Genomic DNA, 20,028 nt, shown 5'->3' with positions numbered 1-20,028 from the left:
CTTTTCATCTCATCATCCACTTGTTTGCGCCATCTATTCCTTGGCTTGCCAATTCTGCGTGCACTGCCATGTGGCATGTATTCATACGCCATTTTAGCGGGTTCATCATCGCTCATTCTTGTGATATGGCCTAGCCAACGCAATCGCTGCATCTCGATACGTTTAACTATGTTGATGTCGTTGTATAGCAGATACAGCTCGTGGTTCATGCGACGTCGATATTCACCGTCAACGCAGATTGGTCCGTAGATCTTTCGAAGAATTTTTCTCTCAAACACACCAAGCACTGCCAAGTCTGCTTGCGCAAGTACACAGGCTTCGGAGCCATACATCAGCACGGGTAGTATCAGTGTTTTGTAGAGCGTTATTTTTGTTTGACGAGATGTGGCTTTGTTTTTAAACTGCTTACTTAAACCAAAGTAGCATCTGTTGGCCAATACAATTCTTCTTTTTATTTCACAACTGATGTCGTTTGTTGTGTTTACGGAGGTGCCGAGGTAGACGAAGTCTTTTACTACCTCAATATTATAGGAACCAACTTCCACAGTCGGTCCGAGCTCAATGGACGCATTGCGCGTCGACACCATCAACTTGGTCTTCTCACCGTTTACCGCCAGACCCACTTTAGCAGATTCTCCTTCGACCTTTATAAAGGTATCAGTTACTTCTTTTACTGATCGGCCCATGATGTCTATATCATCAACATAAGCAAGTTACATGTGACTATTGGTGTAGATTGTGCCACTTCTTTTGACGTTTGCCTCTCGTATAACCTTTTCTAGCAGGATGTTGAAGAGGTCACACGAAAGGCTGTCTCCTTGTCTGAAACCTCTTTTGGTACCAAACTCTTCGGAGAGGTTCTTTCCTATTTTAACTGAGGACCTCGTGTCAGTTAACGTCATTTTACAAAGCCGGATGAGCTTTGCGGGAATACCAAATTCAGACATGGCTTGGAATACCTTTGAACGCAGCGGGCTGTCGAAGGCTGCTTTATAATCGACAAAAAGGTGGTAGGTGTCGATCTGCATCTCTTGGGTCTTCTCCAGGATTTGCCGCAGGGTAAATATCTGGTCAATGGTGGACTTGCCAGGTCTAAAGCCGCATTGGTATGGTCCAATTATCTCGTTGACCATAGGCTTTAGTCGTTCGCACAATATCCCTGACACGATCTTGTAGGCAATAGGGAGTAGACTTATGCCCCTATAGTTAGAGCATACAGTCTTATCTCCCTTCTTGTGGACGGGGCACAGGATACTCAGGTTCCAATCGTCGGGTACTCGTTCTTCCTGCCAGATGGTGCTAACTAGCTGATGAATACACCTTATCAGCGTGTCGCCTCCGGTTTTGAACAGCTCGGCTGGTAAGCCATCGGCCCCTGCTGCCTTATTATTCTTCAGCCGATTTATTGCTGTCTTTACCTCATCTTGGCTGGGCGGTAAACATTCAATACCATCTTCTGGGATTGGGACTGTGGTATCTTCGTCGTCTTCGCTGCTATTGGATACCAACAGATTTGAAAAATGTTCTTTCTTGGTTATCTTGCTGGTCTTTACAGGAGGATGTGCCTGTACCAAAGCCATCAGTTTGATGCTTGACTCTTTGGTAGAATTTTCGGACTTCATTCTGGCTCCTGTACATCTCGATTTTTTCACACTCCCGCTTTTCCATCTCTCTCTTTTTCCTGCGGAAAAGACGTTTCTCCTCTCTCCTTTTCTCCCTGTATCTCTCTCGTGCGCTACGCGTTGCTACGGATTGTAAAGTAGCCTTATATGCCGCATTTTTCTCTTCGGTGGCAGCACGACACTCCTCATCATACCATGGATTCCTTGGTGGAGGTCTCTGGTATCCAAGTATGGATTTTGCGGCTGTTTGCATGGAGTGGGCAATGCTTTGCCATTGACCTGATATGTTATCGGGATGAGGAGTGCTTTGATTAAGCAATTGGGCTAGTTGAGTGGAATATGCTGTGGCTATCTGTTGTGATTGCAGCTTACCGATGTCTAACTTTCGTGTTGTGTCTGTTCGTACTTTGTTTGCTACGTTTAAGCGGGTGCGTACCTTTGCTGCAACAAGGTAGTGGTCCGAATCAATGTTTGCGCCTCGGAACGATCGTACATCCAACACGCTCGATGAATGTCTTCCATCTATCACAACATGATCAATTTGGTTTCTTGTTTTCTGATCTGGAGACAGCCAGGTGCCCTTATGAATATCGAGATGATTAAATCTGGTACTGCTAACTACCATGTTTTTTGCAGCTGCAAAGTCTATCAGCCTCATACCATTGTCAGATGTTTCACTGTGGAGACTGAATTTCCCGACTGTTGGGCCAAAGATATTCTCCTTTCCAATTTTGGCATTAAAATCGCCTAGAATGATTTTAATGTCATGGGCAGGGCAACGGTCATATGTTTCTTCTAAGCGCTCGTAAAATATATCTTTGGTCTGTTCGTCCTTTTCTTCAGTGGGAGCATGAGCGCAAATAAAGCTGATGTTGAAGAATTTAGCTTTTATTCGAATTGCAGCAAGTCTTTCATTCACTGGGGTGAAGCTGGATACCAGATGTTTTAGTCTCCGACTAACTACGAATCCACAACCAAACTCATGCTTTACGTCATGGCAGCTATAATACAGTGCGTCACCTTTAGGTGTTGTTGTGACGCCTTTCCCAATCCATCGTATTTCCTGTATGGCAGTAATATCGGTCTTGTACTTTTCAAGTACGTCTGCCAATGCGAAGACTGCACCTTCTCTATAAAGAGTGCGAACATTCCAGGTGCAGATTCGCAGATCATGGTCCTTAAAACTTTTGCGGGGTTCGTCAACTTTAGAGGGTTTTGTTTTTCTTTTCTTTCGTTTTTTCATAGTAGGCTGTTTTTTCTAGGGGACGCCCAAACCCAAGTTTTTAACGTTCTTATGGGTGAACGCGCGGCACATGTTAGCTCACTACCTTTAACGGGTGTTAAAGGCAGTTCCCCAGGTGACACCACGGGGAGGTCAGTGTCCACTTGAGATGAAAGAGGGACCAAGATAAATCCTGGGCTTTGCCATGTTAAAACCGGTCAGGACCGTTGCTTGGTATCTTCCATCCCCTACGTCACCATCACATTCAACATCGGCCCTTACAATTTAACCACCCTTTATAATTTAAGAGATAAACATACCGGAGACTGATGGGATTTTAAAGTTAAATATATTGATGTGATAAGCGTCGCATTGGGACTCGCAATAAAGCGAATCGTTGCTTCTTGATCCTGTGTTCCGGTCATTATTTTCTTGTTATCGAGGTTTTTGATAGTGGATGAACAATGCGAAAGAAATGGGTTAAAGAAATCGATTTTTTGTGAATTATGGGACCTTCGATTTATTTTGGTACGAATTATCATCTGTCTGTTGATTGTTGATGGTTCCCCTCTGATAACCCTAAGCAAAAAATTACAAATCACAAGAAAATTAACATGAAATTAGTGGAGGTAAAAATAACTACAACAAAAGAGACATTTGTGGCCAACTGCGAAAGTTCGTTCGAAAGTCTGGCAACAAAAGCAACAAGAACAATAGAAATGAACGTCAATTACATGCATTTCGATGTTTCTTCTTTTGACAGTGCATTAGAAGGAAAGAAACGCCGTTGCTAAATGAATGAATACCTTCGCTAGTGTGTGTGTGTGTGCATTTGCCCAATTGTGTGATACAATTTAGTGTTTTCTTCATGCCTCTATTTTCTTCCCTTTGTTGGGTTTCCTCAGCCCTGTCCAACGGTCGTCTCCTTTGTGTTTTCACCAAAGCGTTTTTTTTCATGTAATAAAACGCTGGGCCTAATTCAATTTAGTTCTCATTTTCAAATTAAACTTTTACTCAGACACATGATAAAACTAAAGTGGCGACACAATTTGTAGCTCACTTTAGCAGCAGTTCACTGTGATTAGCGTTGGAAGTCAAGTCGCAGCAAAAGTAACATTTTACAGTCAGCCAGCCACACAAGGCAGTATCAATCAATTGACGAAGAAAACAAAAAAGTGAAAAAAAAAACAAAAGTGATTAACGTTGTTTAAAGCGGCGCATGATCACCGTGATTTGTGAGGTATTCGTTTGCAAGAATTTTGTTGATGTTTGCTCCCCGCCCAAAAGTGAGAGCAGCATGAAAAAATAAATAAACGACACATCTGTTAGTTAAATTTGTAAAAAAAAAAACTGAAAATAAATTTATGCAATCGTTGAAAAATCGTCATTGCAAAAGGAAAATTTTCATTTTTAGTTCTTTAACGGAATTGTAACAATTTAGTTGTTTGTCGCGAATGCCACCGCGAAGACCGTTCTAAGTATCAGATGTGCACGAAATACATCAAAACAAAGTGATTGCGGAAAACATTAGAAAAAAATACATAGAAAGCAACAAAATCTAACAAATTATTGTGAAATTTATTAAAATTTTTCCGTAAATATTATAAAGGTGATAAGAAAAATACTTAATTGACACCTTTGTATACTTTGTGTGGGCGAACGCACAGTGTTTTGAAAGGATTTGAATAATGGTGAATAGTGAACAGAATATAAAGTGACACAAAATTTCTTTCCGAAGGGCAGAAACCATACCAAAACGATAACGAATTAAATATAAATAAATAGTAAAATAAAACATTTGATAGTGTTGGTAAAAACTTGTAGAGTTTTTAAAGAGCCGCAGGGAAACTGACAACTTTTATAAACGAAAAAAAAAACTGTCGGATGAAAAAAATCATAAAGGAAATATTTTTCTTTTCAAATGTTCATAGAACAAGAATCCAGCCCCTGGAGAAATTGCTGAAGAAAAGTTTTATTGAAACCCTAAACCTAATATATATATATACGAACCTACATATAAAGTAAACTAAATTATATCCGACGGAGCATACAGGCTGTAAATGCTTTGAGAAAGTGTGCTAGATTATGTATTAAAATTATAAAATTAATTTAATAGCTGGGATATATATGTCCTATAGGAATAAAACATTGTGTTTATATAAATAACAGTATTCCAGTAATTATACAGATTAGTCTAACATTTGAAACATATACACAATATAAAATAAAATCAGACAATGATGGAACGGTAAGGAACACAATTCAAAAAAATATATTACTCTGAATTTTGCGCATTAAGATGTCGGAACTATAAGTCAGTTTTACCTTCACAAGGATACCCTCTTCTTATGACAGTAAAATTATAGTCAGAACAACTGTGATTATAATCATTTCAACATTTTAGTTGTTAGCTGTAAAATGTACTATGTAAATTCTCAGGACAAAAAGCACTACCTGCAGTTAAATAAAATATGCCAAAAAAATATTTAAGTTCGGCCGAGAAAAAAAGTTATACCTTCCACCAAAAAAAAAAAAAACTATTATAAAATAATTGGTTTCCTTTAATTTATTTTAATTAGTTTTATACATAAAATTGAATTTTATCTGCATAAAAATGTATACCAAATATGTCTTATTTCGCCGATATGAAATATAAATGTATTTTTTAAGTATTTAGTTGTCAATTAAAATGCAGAAAATAATTATGACTAGACGCACATCGGGGAAATGTATGTTTAAAGTTGATTAACACTCCTAAAAGGCCCAATTGTGATCCGATAGATATACAATTTTGCTCAAATCATATCTTCGGTTCAAGGATTATTTCTGTAGAAAACAAGTATTTTATTATTTTATTTTTATTTTAAAAATTTTTATTTTAATTAAAAATTATAATAAAAAAGCACTAGCAACTAGGGCTATCGGCCTTTAGAAAACAAGTAAAAAGTGTCAGTCGGCTTTGCCGTCAGATATATATACCCTCAGTCAATGTGAATTGAAACATTCATCTACGGACAGATCGAATGAATTTAGGGTCACTTTCGAATTTTGTAGCCCCTTTTTTGACAGTTGAACTTGCCGAAAAACTTGCACTCAGACACAAATGTTGAACTTTTGTGGGGGAGGTACCCTTAGGAAGGGCCGATATGGGCCATTTTAGAAGTTAAACTAAATTTTGACAAAATATTACGAAATTCAAATTTTGAACAAATTGGTTACCCCGTTCAAGAGATATCGCCCTACCGGTTTAGTGAAATTTTTGAAATATTTGGGAAAAGTACCGAAAGTTGTGGACCGGTATTGCCCCATGAAACTTAGTTTGGACAAAATATGACGAAGGCCAAATTTTGGACCAAATCGGTTGAACAGTTCGAGAGTTATCGTGCTCTCCGGACGCAACATATGGTGGCACCTTTCGTGCTTGAAATCAAGATACAGCTCGCAATTTTGAAGATAGACCTTTGTAAATTGGTATAGAAGCTTCTACTACTCCTAGGATGTTTGGTATTGCAAATGGCTTAAATGGGTCCACGTTTTGATAAAGCTCCCATGGAACGGTATCACCCGATTTTCGGTATTTTGAAGGTTTTACACTCATTATAATAACGAGATGGCTAAATTTTGGTACTTAGTCTTCGTTGGGGGTATAAAACAGCTTTTATAGGATATGTCCTACCATGAGAACAAATATCTTTTTGAGGAGCTACTGTTATTACTAATTTATTATCAGATATTCCTTATTTAGGTATTGATTTAGTTAAATTTAAAACGTAAAATTTAAATTTTAAAGAAAATTTTACTTTTCAAACATACTTCGTACGTACTTAAATCGTAAAGCTATACCCACCTAAGGCTTAAGAATATAAAGATCAAAGTGTAATCAGAATCCGCTCTGTTTCTGTTTTTATTCATTTAATTTACTTCAATTTATTTAATATTTTAATCAAAATTTAAATTTTTTACCTGCTGGACCTTTTACATTTCGTCCTGATGTTTATATTCTTCTTCTTTATTTGCCAACCCATATTCGGGTGTTAGAGATCATACAATTGTGTTACATTGTTAACAATTCAATATGCATATATATGTATATATGATTTATTATATTATAGAGAGGTTTCTATTCTTTGCGGCATTCATAGAGATGGGCAGTGGGTAAATACCCAATGGGTAAATACCCGGTAAATTGGGTAAATACCGGGTAAATACCCATTTGTGGGTATTTATTATATTGAATCGCTAATACAACATCTTAGACCCTATTTCTGCGTTTAGGTTATGAAATCGATTCAAAATTGATAGTTTTACCATACTTTAAACAAGTGGGTAAATACTTGGGTAAATATCAAGTGTTGGGTAAAAACTCATTAACTGCCGAACCACTTGACGTAGGCTGACAAAATTTGGCTCAAATCTTACTTATATCAAGAGAATATCTAGCATTGAAAATGGGGTCTCTGGGTCCATGTTTTGATATAGCCCCCATATAACCGTACCTCCCGATATAAGGTATTTTTTGTCTATTTGCCTCATTGTACAATCATAGTGGCTGAAATTTGGCACAGTGAGTTCTCAATATGTAGAAAATATCCTTGCAAAAATTTGTCAACATAGGTCCACGTTTTCTAATAGCCGCGATTTTGAGTATTTACCCAAATGTTGGGTAAAAACTCTTTAACGGCATTAATCTTTCTTATGTCAAAAGAACTTCTGCTACTGAACATGGGGTCTCTGGGTCCATGTTTTGATATAGCCCCCATATATCCGTACAGATTTTTGCAAGGATATTTTCTACATATTGAGAACTCACTGTGCCAAAATTAAGCCAATATGATTGTACAATGAGTCTAATAGGTAAAAAATACCTTAAATCGGGAGGTACGGATATATGGGGGCTATATCAAAACATGGACCCAGAGACCCCATGTTCAGTACCTTTACCCTTATAAGGGGGCTATTAGAAAACGTGGACCTATATTGACAAATTTTTGCAAGGATATTTTCTACACATTGAGAACTCACTCTGCCAAGCTACAGCCAACATAAGAAATATGTAAGCCAAATTTTGTCAGCCTACGTCAAGTGGTTCGGCAGTTAATGAGTTTTTACCCAACACTTGGGTAAATACTCGGGTATTTACCCAAGTATTTACCCACTAGTTTAAAGTATTGTAAAACTATCCATTTTGTAACGAATTTACAATATAAACCCAAGAATAGGGTGTAAAATGTTGTATTTGCCATTCAATATAGTAAATACCCAAATAAATACCCACAAGTGGGTATTTACCGGAATTTACCCACTTTGAGGGTATTTACCGGGTAAATACCCGGTAAATATCATCTCTAGGCATTCAGGAGGCTTCTTTCGTCTTGTTTTTTTGGATGTTTCTTATCCACGATGTTTCTTTTCTGCCTCTCGGTCTTCTTCCCTCTATAGTTGTTTGGATAATGGCTTGGAGCAGCTTATATTTTTCATTACGCATTACATGTCCTAAGTAGGATGTTTTTCGGCTTTTTATATTGCGTATAACTTCTCGTTCGACATTCATCCTTCGTAGCACTTCTTCATTTGAAACGCGGTCTGTCCAGCGAATTTTTAGGATACGGCGATAAATCCACATTTCAAGTTTCGGCAGAGTATAATAATACTGAAAATATGTAGCATCTGACAAAACGTATTTTTGTTGATAGACTTATATCAGGCTGGTCAGCGTTCTCTTATATTTAGAAAATGCGTTTCTCACTGCTTGAATCCGACATTTGATTTCGCTTGATATATCCCATTGTTCGTTTATCTGTACTCCTAGATATTTATGTGTTCTTACTCTTTCTATTTGTGTGTTATTTATTATCATTGGTACATTACTATCCACCTGTTTTCTGCTGACAATCATATATTTTGTTTTTCTTATGTTGATTTTTAATCCATATTTTTCACTAGTCTTCATAAGTGCATCTACTGGTCGTTGTAATCCTGCTAAGCTGCTTGCTAGTAATGTGGTGTCATCAGCGCACAAAGGACGAAATCATTGATCTAGGGGCGCGAAAGGCAAAAAATTAAAGTATAAAATTGCGAAATGTTTTCCATTATATCAATTACAGACACTCTGCTGACTAAGATTTTGTTTTTACTTTTTTGTTGTTGTAAATATTCACTCAGTTATTCAGTGTCAAGTGCAAGAAATTTTGACGGATCAGATTTTAATAAAATTGTTGCTAAAAACCTGATCTCATATTTGTTTAATTGTTAAATAAATTCGTAATAAAACTAAACAAAGTTTATTTTTTATTGATAGGGGAGGGTTTAAGTTAAATTAAAATAAAATGTTTGGGGCCTGAAGTTACATAGTTATAAAGCAATAAATTTTCAAAAATTATTATTTTTTGTATGTTTTTAGTGCAATATACTTTTGTTGGATGGAGCGTAACTACAAAGGTCCACCGAGGTTCGGTCCAGTTATTTTTTAATAATTAAATTGGACTCCCTAGATTCCGAATAACCAAAATTTAGCTGCAAATCTTGCTGATAAATGGTCTTGAAAAATAGCTTAAATCCTCAAAATACTCAAAATCTGTCGGTACAGTTATATGGGTCTATATCAAAATGTAGACCTATGTTCGCAATTTTTGATGGAGAATTTTTGTGTCCACTGGGAACCCCAAATACCAATTACACCTAATTTGGTCGGAAAATGTAGCTTTAAATCCCCAAACTACTGAAAGTCGGGAGGTACCTTAAAAGGGGCCAATACCCAAACGTGGACCTATGTCCACAATTTTTGGTGGAAAGGTTTAGTGATCACTAGGAACCCTAAGTACCAAATTACAACTAATTTGGAAGGAAAAGGTGGCTTAAATCCTCAAAATATCGAATATCAGGACGTACCGTTATATGGGGGCTATAGCAAAATATTTGCCTACGTTGTTCATATTTAGTAAATAATTACCCACAGACACAGATTGAGTTCGTGCAAAATTTCAGAAAGATATCTTCATTCGTTTCCAAGTTATTAATTTCGCGCCGCTAGATCAGTGGTTTCGACCACTGTGCAGCGTAGCGAATGTTATTGATGAGGGTATTGTTTATACTAATACCAATGTTCTTGGAAGCTATTGATTCTTGAAATATTTTTTCCGAATATAGATTGAACAGAAGTGGTGACAAAATACATCCTTGCCTTTGATACTTATTTCCAGTATAGATTTTGAATACATCTTTTATCGCATTCTTCCAGTCCAATATCCGTTAAAATATTCATTAGTTTATCGTGTTTCACGCTATCAAATGCGTTCTCGTAATCCACGAAGCAAAGTAATACGTCCTTTTGAACTTTGCGGCATTTTTGTACTAGAACCTGAACTCTAAGCAATGCTTCCCGGGTACCCATGCCTTCTCTGAATCCAAATTGTGTCTTACCCATATGCATCTCGCATAATGTGAATATTCGTCGGTGTATTATTTTTAAAAAGATTTTTAGAGCATGGCTCATAAAGCTAATTAGTCTGAAATCGCCGCACGAATTCGCATTGTTTTTCTTAGGTATGGTTACAAATGTCGATTCCAGCCAATCTTGAGGGTATTGTCCTGTAGAGTAAATTTGATTGAATAATCTCAATATTAATTGTATATTTCTTCCTTCTATTAATTTGAGTACTTCGGTGGGTATTTCATCCGGACCCGTTGCTTTTTTGTCTTTCATGGATTTTATAGTTGATTTTAATTCCTCCTCTGTAATGGGTCTTATCGATACACCGCTTTGATGTTCTATATTTTGTAGTTGTGTTCGACTTTCGTCTGTGAAAAGAGCTTTTATATACACTCCGGTTCATCTGAATAGAACCAACCAATATTTGTCTACAAATACCGTTATATCTGTCGAAAGGAGAGGAATTGTAAATTAACATTTTGTGGATATGTAGAGTATATAGTAGCCGATATTTTCAATACATAACATGTTTCACATATGCGTTATAACGGTACTTTTCACTCGCTTTATGAAAAAATGCCAAAATATTAGCATTTTTTAATGGTTCACCAGGATAGAACCACCCTAAGAATTTACACAAATCCTTTGTTAGATGTGGTAAACTTTAACAAAAAACTATTTATAATTATAAATAAATGCCGTTAGTGTTGATTGCCAACAAATATTGTGCAAAAATTTGTATTAGGGTCTTGAAATTTGATGAAAATCAAGGCTTAGAGCTCCAAAAAATATTTTTATGAAGAAATCGGTAGAAACAATTTATAAAGACAAAATTTTATACTGAATTATGTTCAAAATTTTCTATACTACAATAAAATTACAAAAAAGTCACATTTGATAGGTTTATGAGTCCGAAACAGAGGAAATATGGTAAAGATAATTCAAAATTCTACCTTTCCAATCCAAAATTAGATATTTTACCTCAGGAAAGTGAATGCAAATCGACGGGTTCCACCAAGTTTCGTTGGCTGTGGACATCTATGTAATTTGTAATTTTATTGTAGTATAGAAAATTTTGAACATAATTCAGTACAGAATTTTGTCTTTATAAATTGTTTCTACCGATTTCTTCGTAAAAATATTTTTTGGAGCTCTAAGCCTAGATTTTCATCAAATTTCAAGACCCTAATACAAATTTTTGAACAATATTTGTTGGCAATCAACACTAACGGCATTTATTTATAATTATAAATAGTTTTTTGTTAAAGTTTACCACATCTAACAAAGGATTTGTGTAAATTCTTAGGGTGGTTCTATCCTGGTGAACCATTAAAAAATGCTAATATTTTGGCATTTTTTCATAAAGCGAGTAAAAAGTACCGTTATAACGCATATGTGAAACATGTTAGGTATTGAAAATATCGACTACTATATACTCTACATATCCACAAAATTTTAATTTACAATTCCTCTCCTTTCGTCAGATATAACGGTATTTGTAGACAAATATTGGTTGGTTCTATTCAGATGAACCGGAGTGTATGTTTCCCAGAGTTTTTCTTATCCGCAATTTCATAATGGGCTATATTATTCTCATCAAAAAGAAATGTGGATAATCTTCTGGAATATATCCCGGATGCCTCTTTCAATTTTTTATGGAGATTGAAATCGTCGTGAAGATTTTGTAATCTTTCAATTTCCTGGTACTGTTTTTGTATTTGTGCATTTTTTGCAACCCGAGTTGCGATTTTAATTTCCTGATTTATTTCCCAGTATTTTTCATAATTTATGTTCTTGTATTTTCTTCTTTCTTTGCGTAGAGCTCGTATTTCGTCTGTTATCCATGCCTTTTCTCTATTAGACGCTGTAGTACCTAACATATTTATAGTTATATTGTTGATGAGTCTTTTAACATCATCTCATAAATTTTTGCTATAGGGAATGCTGGGAACGTCAGCGCCAGGATATGTGGAACATTTGCTCACACAGGAAGCATATCTCTTATATATTAAGACTAGCATATGCCCGCTACTTCGTATGCGGAAAGGGAACAAAATATATAAAAACAATATTTAATACGGGAATGGTGAATACTGGAGATTCTGTTGTACTAAGACCTATTTTTATTACCAATATTTTTTTGATTGTAGTTAGAATTAAAAAAAAAAAATCTGCCGTATCGCATCCCTACACCACCATATTTTTTATTTCGAATTTCCAAAACTACGTATCATATGGCAAATTTCAGATTCAACAACAATCACGCACATTTACAATGCAAGGTTCTAGCTTTAGCGGTTTCGCCCAGAACCCGAATAGGTCCGTTAAATTTTCGGCATTCAAAATGGCCATAAAAATCCACGTTTTCGTATATCCCCATATAACGGTACCTCTCAACTTAGTGTATTTTAAAAGAAGAACAAATCTATATTGTCCAATTTTATTTAAATTTGGATATAAAAGTTTAATTTAAAAAATGTCCACTTCAATCCACGTTTATTAGAAGAGATATTTTGAAGATTTAGAGTATTTTGAAGATCTTTTGCACATTTTCCAACGGAAATTCGGAATTTATGGCAAGAAATTGTACTTAATGTCCACGGGTATGTCAACCGTATATAACGAAAAATTTGTTGGAGGCATTTCAATTTAGGTTTTTTTATTATCAAGGGGTAAATAACTTCTAGTTAACAAAATTGTTGCATTGGACCACGGTTTCAAATTAATATACCAAAGCAGTCAGAACAAAAAACATTTTTTGAAAAGATACTTCACGTTTGACTACTGAACTTCAGTACATTATTTAGAAACGCCTTGACGTTAACATCATATCAATGGAACAATATTCAGTACAATTTTTCAAACTCAGAACTTTGTCTCAAATTTTAGAGTGATCTTCATAACAAATATTTTTCCATTTCGTATTTTTTGTACAAATAGCGTATTTCCAAATTATATAATCCCAGCTTTGTTCCTACACCAACACCAAATTTAGTACCTTAACTGTTAACACAATACCAAAATGGTTTTGGTACCAACATGTTACCCAACTTTTCGTACACATAGGTAAACCTTTCAAAAATTACTTCCTTATATTCAACATATATCCTAACCCCAATTCACTTTTTTTATCTGTTCCCCTGAAACCCATTATAGTACCTTTTGTATAAATAAGTACGAATTTTCAAAACCAACTCCCTACCTCCACTCAAAACACCAATTGATAATCTAATACCGAATTTCAAAATTCCAGTTCTACCCTTTACAAAATCACAAATTGTACAAAATTCGATACCATATAGCAAATACCAAAAGGTACCAAATTTTGTACCATTTAGCACTTTTCGTACACAATTTTCCAAAACTACCTCAATCCTACGCTCCAACAGTAATCTGTTCACGCAAATACAAATTGCGAATTCCGTACCATTTAGTACTGCTTCGTGCACATTAGTACGATTTTCCAAAGCTACCTCCATCTCTCCATTCTATATTCCAACAGTAATCTTAATTCCAAATTTCAGGATTCCAGCTCTTCAAATCCAAATCATACTAATCTCACTACCATTTAGGACTTTTCGACCTTTGGTACAACTTTCTTACTCTTCATCAGTGACCCCCATTTCAAATTTCAGGATTCCGGCCCTATTCGTTAACCCATATCCAAATTGTACTATATTTAGTACTTTTCGCATACTTTTAATTCGAATTTCCAAAAACCTTTCTTTGTTAATCTCCATCAGTGACCTTCATTCCAAATTTCAGGATTCCAGCTCTATTCGTTCACCCAAACCCAGATTTTACTAAATTTAGTACCATTTATTACTTTTCGCACACTTATAGTTCGAATTTCCAAAACCTTTTATTTTTACTCTTCATCAGGGATTCTCATTCCAAATTTCAGGATTCCAGCTCTATCCGTTCACCCAAATCCAAATTGTATTAAATTTAGTACCATTTAGAACTTTTCGTGCACTTATAGTTCTAATTTCTAAAAACCTTTCTTTGTTACTCTCCATCAGTGACCCTCATTACAAATTTCAGGATTCAAGCTCAATTCGTTCACCCAAATCCAAATTGTACTAAATTTAGTACCATTCACAACTTTTCGTGCAGTTATAGTTCGAATTTCCAAAAACCTTTCTTTGTTACTCTCCACCAGTGACCCTTATTTCAAATTTCAATATACCAGCTCTATCCGTTCACCCAAATACAAATTGTACTAAATTTAGTACCATTTAGTACTTTTCGTACCCTTATATTTCGAATTTACAAAAACCTTTCATTGTTACTCTTCTTCAGTGACCCTCATTCCAAATGTCTGTATTCCAGATCAATCCGTTCACCCAAATCCAAATTGTACTTTATTTAGTACCATTTAGTACTTTTCCTATACTTTTAATTCGAATTTCCAAAAACCTTTCTTTTTTACTCTCCATCAGTGACCTTAATTCCAAATTTCAGGATTCCAGCTATTTTCGTTCACCCAAACCCACATTGTACTAAATTTAGTAAAATTTTTTACTTTTCGTACACTTATAGTTCGAATTCCAAAAACCTTTCATTTTTACTCTTCATCAGTGATCCTCATTCCAAATTTCAGGATTCCAGACCTATCCTTTCACCCAAATCCAAATTGTACTAAATTTAGTACCATTTAGTACATTTCGTTAACTTATAGTTCGAATTTCTAAAAACCTTTCTTTGTTACTCTCCATCAGTGACCCTCATTACAAATTTCAGGATTTCAGCTCATTCCGTTCACCCAAATCCAAATTGTACTAAATTTAGTACCATTTAGAACTTTTCGTGCACTTATAGTTCGAATTTCCAAAAACCTTTCTTTGTTACTCTCCACCAGTGACCCTAATTTCAAATTTCAGGATTCCAGCTCTATCCGTTCACCCCAATCAAAATTGTACTAAATTTAGTACCATTTAGTACTTTTCGTTCCCTTATAGTACGAATTTACAAAAACCTTTCATTGTTACTCTTCATCAGTAACCCTCATTCCAAATGTCTGTATTCCATCTCAATCCGTTTACCCAAATCAAAATTGTACTAAATTTAGTACCATTTAGTACTTTTCGTACCCTTATAGTTCGAATTTCCAAAAACCTTTCATTGTTACTCTTCATCAGTGACCCTCATTCCAAATATTTGTATTTCAGCTCTATCCGTTCACCCAAATCCAAATTGTACTAAATTTAGTACCATTTAGTACTATTCGTGCACTTATGGTTCGAATTTCCAAAAACCTTTTTTTGTTACTCTCCACAATTGACCCTAATTTCAAATTTGAGGATTCCAGCTCTATCCGGTCACACAAATCCATATTGTACTAAATTAAGTACCAATTAGTACTTTTCGTACCCTTGTAGTTCGAATTTCCGAAAACCCTTTGGTACATCTTTCTAACCCTCCATCAGTTACCCTCATTCCAAATTTGAGAATTTTAACTCTTCACGTTTGCCTAATACCAAGGGTACCATATTTAGTACCTTTTAGTACTTTTCGTACACTTCTAGGTCGAATTTTCAAAAACCCAGCCTTATCTCACCCCTGCACACCAACAGCAACCTACACCCAAAATTTCAACTTTCTATCTTCAGCGGTTTCGTCTGGGCGCTGATGAATCAGTCAGTCAGTCAGTCAGTGAATACCTCACCTCACTGCTCTTTTATATATATAGATTAATCTATTTGGTTTCTTACAATATTTTCACTGTTATCTTGTGGCGACTTCCAAGTATACAAACGCCTCGGATGGAGGCAAAACAGCGTATGTATTAGTAACTTTGTATTTATACTCTTGGCAGAATTGAATTAATCTCTCGCCTGATGTGATCATACAAATATATCTGCCAAATTTGGAAGGAATCGGTTCAGATATAGATATAGCTTTCGTATATATGTTTCAACCGATTTTATATTTAAACCGCACTTTTTGCATCCGATGACTTTAAAATTTGATATGGTACATCCTGATCAATTAAGAATCACGACCAGAAAATTTGGTTCTGATCGGTTCAGGTATATATATCTAGATATATATAGAAAATTATTCAGGTCTGCCATGATGTTTGAAATATAAATCCTCCGAAATGACTAGACCGAATTTGATAAAATTTTAATGTAGATTCTTTAGGTCTTAAAATAGATCGTAAGGTAGTTTTTATACCGAAAAATGGAGGGGTCGGGGGACCTCTCCCACAACGGGTTTTAGCCAGACGCGAAATTTCAGAGATAATTTGACGTATTGGGATACAATAAAATAGTAATTGTGACCTTCATCATTAATTGATGAATACCGCGATCGCGTTAAATTTTTTAATACTTTATAATTACAGGTCAAGATTTTTAAATTTTTGTAGTCCCAATTACTAAATTAGGAGATTAAGGTAACTATCAAATTTCGCGACTTTTGTCATACTGACAAGTCACACTACCAGCCCAGCCCAATACTTAGAAATATCCAAATTTTTAAGTGTCATGCTATCTGTAAGTATTTTTCTATAAGTTTACGGATCCATACGGGGATAAAATTTTCTACACATATAGAACTCACTATTACCTTCTACCTCATATATGTACATATATAGTTTCGCGAATACGTCGCAATACCGAGAGTTCTATTCCAAAAACCATATAAACTACACAAAATACACCCCAAGTCTACATCAAATATTCCTTACCAAATCTAACTTTTTTATTTCTTAATCAGAATAATAATTTACATACCTTTACACGTGTTATCCATTAAAAAACTGTTTATTATGTTAGCGGTTTTTAATGGTCGAGCGAAACAAATTTGTTCTTCGTTTTATAGATTTTTATAAAATTTTACAATGTAAGATGCAATATATTAGAAATGCAATATTCCACCGAAATGGTTGAAATTTGGTATTTAGTCTTCTTTGGGGGTACAAAATGCTCCACCTGAAATTTGTAGGTATATATCCACGCCTTCATTTAGCCCCCATACGGTACCTCCAGATTTTCGGTATTTTTAAGGTTGTGGCCACAACAACCCACCGAAATGGCTGACATTTGGGCTTTAGTCTACGTTGGAGGTAAAAACCTTCCCGACTGAAATTCGTCGGTATACGTCCACGTTTCAATATAGCCCCCGTAGAACGGCCGATTTTCGTAATTCTGAGGGTTGTGACGTCAATATCCGATCGAAATGACTGAAATTTGTTATTTAGTCTTCCAAGGGGTTATAAAATATTGTAGAAGTGAAATATCAGTATAAGTCCACGTCTTCCTATATCCCCCATAGAAGCGCATCTCTTAATTTTCGGTACTTTTTAGGTTTTAGCCACATTATCTTACCAATATATCGGAAATTTGGTATTTAGTCTTCTTTGAGTCTGAAAACTTTCCGCCAGAAATTTGTCGGTATATATCGACGTTTTGGTATAGCCCCCAAAGAACGGTACCTTCCGAATTGCGGTGTTTTGAAGGTTAGCCACATTGATTTAAGGAAATGCTGAAATTTGGTTTTTAGACTTCTTCGTAAACGAAAGGAAACTAATTGTTTCATTTTACTTCAAAACAACTCGTGGTGGAGGGCTTAACAAGTTCGGCCCGGCCGAACTTTACGCCGTTCTCACTTGTTTATTATATAACCTGTCGAAATTACCTATAGTGCCGTTGGTTTATTTCCAAAACTTCTTTTGGTACCTAGGAAAATGCTATATATTTTTAAAATATGGACCTGTTTATTAAACATTTAGGTTTACCACTACTGTTATAGTATTTTGTAATTTTGCGGTCGGTAATGATTATAATTTTTTGTTTGTTTGGAATTTTTCCATAAAATTTATTGAACTGTGCAATTGTTTTAAAATTAACGATTATTGGAATCACATCACAGATAGATTTGGATTAGATACATGATATTAATAAAACAAATGATATATAACACAATCGTTTTCAGATCGCTGACTTGCATGTCAATGCTCTGAGTACAATGCATTTGTTTAATATATCACTGGTTCCATATACTTACAACACAACAATTACACTGTGCAACAACCAAAAAAATGTCAAGCAGAACTGAGTAGGTTATGAAAGAAGAGCTAAAAATATGAGACACGCGTATCGGCGTTTTTAAAGTTTACATCGGAAAGTAACCAAATTAGGAGGGACAAGTTTCGCCCATATCTATTTTTTTCGAAGTATTCGAGTTAAGATATCTTGAAATCCTTGCAGTTTAGGTATATTGTGTCTTTGCCAACTTTACTCAAGAGGATGTTGGGAATATATCTGTTAAAAGTTTTAACCCTCATGCGATTCGTCAAAGGGTTCTTTTTGGTCCTTTTTTCAAAATTCTTCAGTATCAAAAAACGCCGATACACGTGACTCATATTTTTAGCTCTACTTTCATAATCTACCCGGCCTTCCTATCATTTGAAAAAAAAAATAAATTTGTTGCACAGTGTTATCAATCGTAATAATAGTATATGAACTAAGCAATAATGTTAATGGTGCTGGTTGACTTGTAGTTAATGTTTAATTATATTTTATAACTAGAAGTCAGAAGTTAGCCCTTCTTACTAAATAAAGAAACATTTTCTGACAAAACACATCAGTAGTTATTATTTATTGAGCAAGTAGGCAAAAATACAATAAATTGGGAGAATGACAAGATACATATCTTAATATAATTTATATACTAAAAAAGTTTGTTTGACCTTTTCAAAGTTCTGTTTCTAGTTTATAATGTAAAATCAAAACTTCTTTATAACAAAGGTGGGAATGAGAAACATGTTACGTTCCTTGCATACCGCAGTGGAATACAATGACAAGAGGACACGGAAGGAAAATATGAACAAGAAATAACAAAACAATATGTATATAACATGTTGCATAAAACAAAACTAAAAATAAACTATTCCAAGTGACCCTTGAACAAAATGTCATAAGCGGTCAATATTAAATTAAGAAAATGAAAAGCCCCTCATAAATTTGTTTCTGGTATAACAACGCAAAGGGTTGTTCGACCCGGAACAACCAAACACTGTGCGTTCGCCAACAAAGCAACAACTATAATTTATCAACAAATAAAATCTTGTGCAAAATATTCTATCATAAATAATAATTATTTAAAATCAAACTCAAAATTCTTACAGCTAAATTTACTACAACGGCTACAGCAGTGCAACGAATTTTAAAACTGTTAATGCAATTGCAGCATAAATTGCTGCGGAGTCAACTGAACTGCATTAGCATTTATATCTCTTAGGAGAAAGAGATATAGGTGCTGCTCACCAGCCGAACCACCCAACCACAATTAAGCCGATATTTAGTTAAGCAATATTAAATAGTAGAAACGAAATTAAGAAGAAAAATCTATGAAACGGAAATCCACCTCGCTCCACACGAGTTTAACTAAATATTTATTAATAATAAAAACAACTAATCACCTACAAATATAACTAAATACCTCATTTATTGTTAACAAAAGTAAAATACAACAACTAATTCTAAAAACATCGAATTAATTACAAAAATAAATATATTTCTACACAATTATTATACAAAGTACCTGAAACTGTTACCTTTAAAGTTAAATAGAACTTTTGTGAAACTGGGTAAACTGTGGTGTATGTTAAAAGGTAAGTCTTTAATTGTTTTTTTTTTTTAAGTGAGTTATATGAGCAACATAAAAAAGTAACCAAAGAACGTGGCGATAAAAAATTGAAAAAGTGAACAAAGCATACTTAAACCAAAGGATGCGGATCATCAAAC

General features: G+C 34.9%; 1 protein-coding gene across 3 annotated transcripts in view; it reads left to right on the top strand.

The window, feature by feature from the left end:
- Positions 1–3,731: 3,731 nt before the first annotated feature.
- Positions 3,732–20,028, top strand: part of Eaat2 (Excitatory amino acid transporter 2) — a 68,981-nt gene continuing 52,684 nt past the window's right edge. The window contains exons 1-2 of one of the 3 annotated variants that reach the window (XM_073971175.1): positions 3,732–4,453; positions 19,410–19,895. In XM_073971175.1, the coding sequence (XP_073827276.1) occupies positions 19,886–19,895 (10 nt within the window). In that variant the 5' untranslated portion in view covers positions 3,732–4,453; positions 19,410–19,885. Of the gene's footprint in view, positions 4,454–18,862; positions 19,030–19,409; positions 19,896–20,028 lie in introns of those variants that run through there. The other 2 variants (XM_073971176.1, XM_073971177.1) reach the window with 2 other exon arrangements.

The sequence above is a fragment of the Musca autumnalis genome, unplaced genomic scaffold (assembly GCF_047663935.1).
Source record: "Musca autumnalis isolate F117 unplaced genomic scaffold, ASM4766393v1 scaffold_2, whole genome shotgun sequence".
NCBI classification, from domain to species: Eukaryota; Metazoa; Arthropoda; class Insecta; order Diptera; family Muscidae; genus Musca; species Musca autumnalis.
Note: the sequence above shows the minus strand (reverse complement) of the source record. Positions and strands in the feature narration are given on the sequence as shown.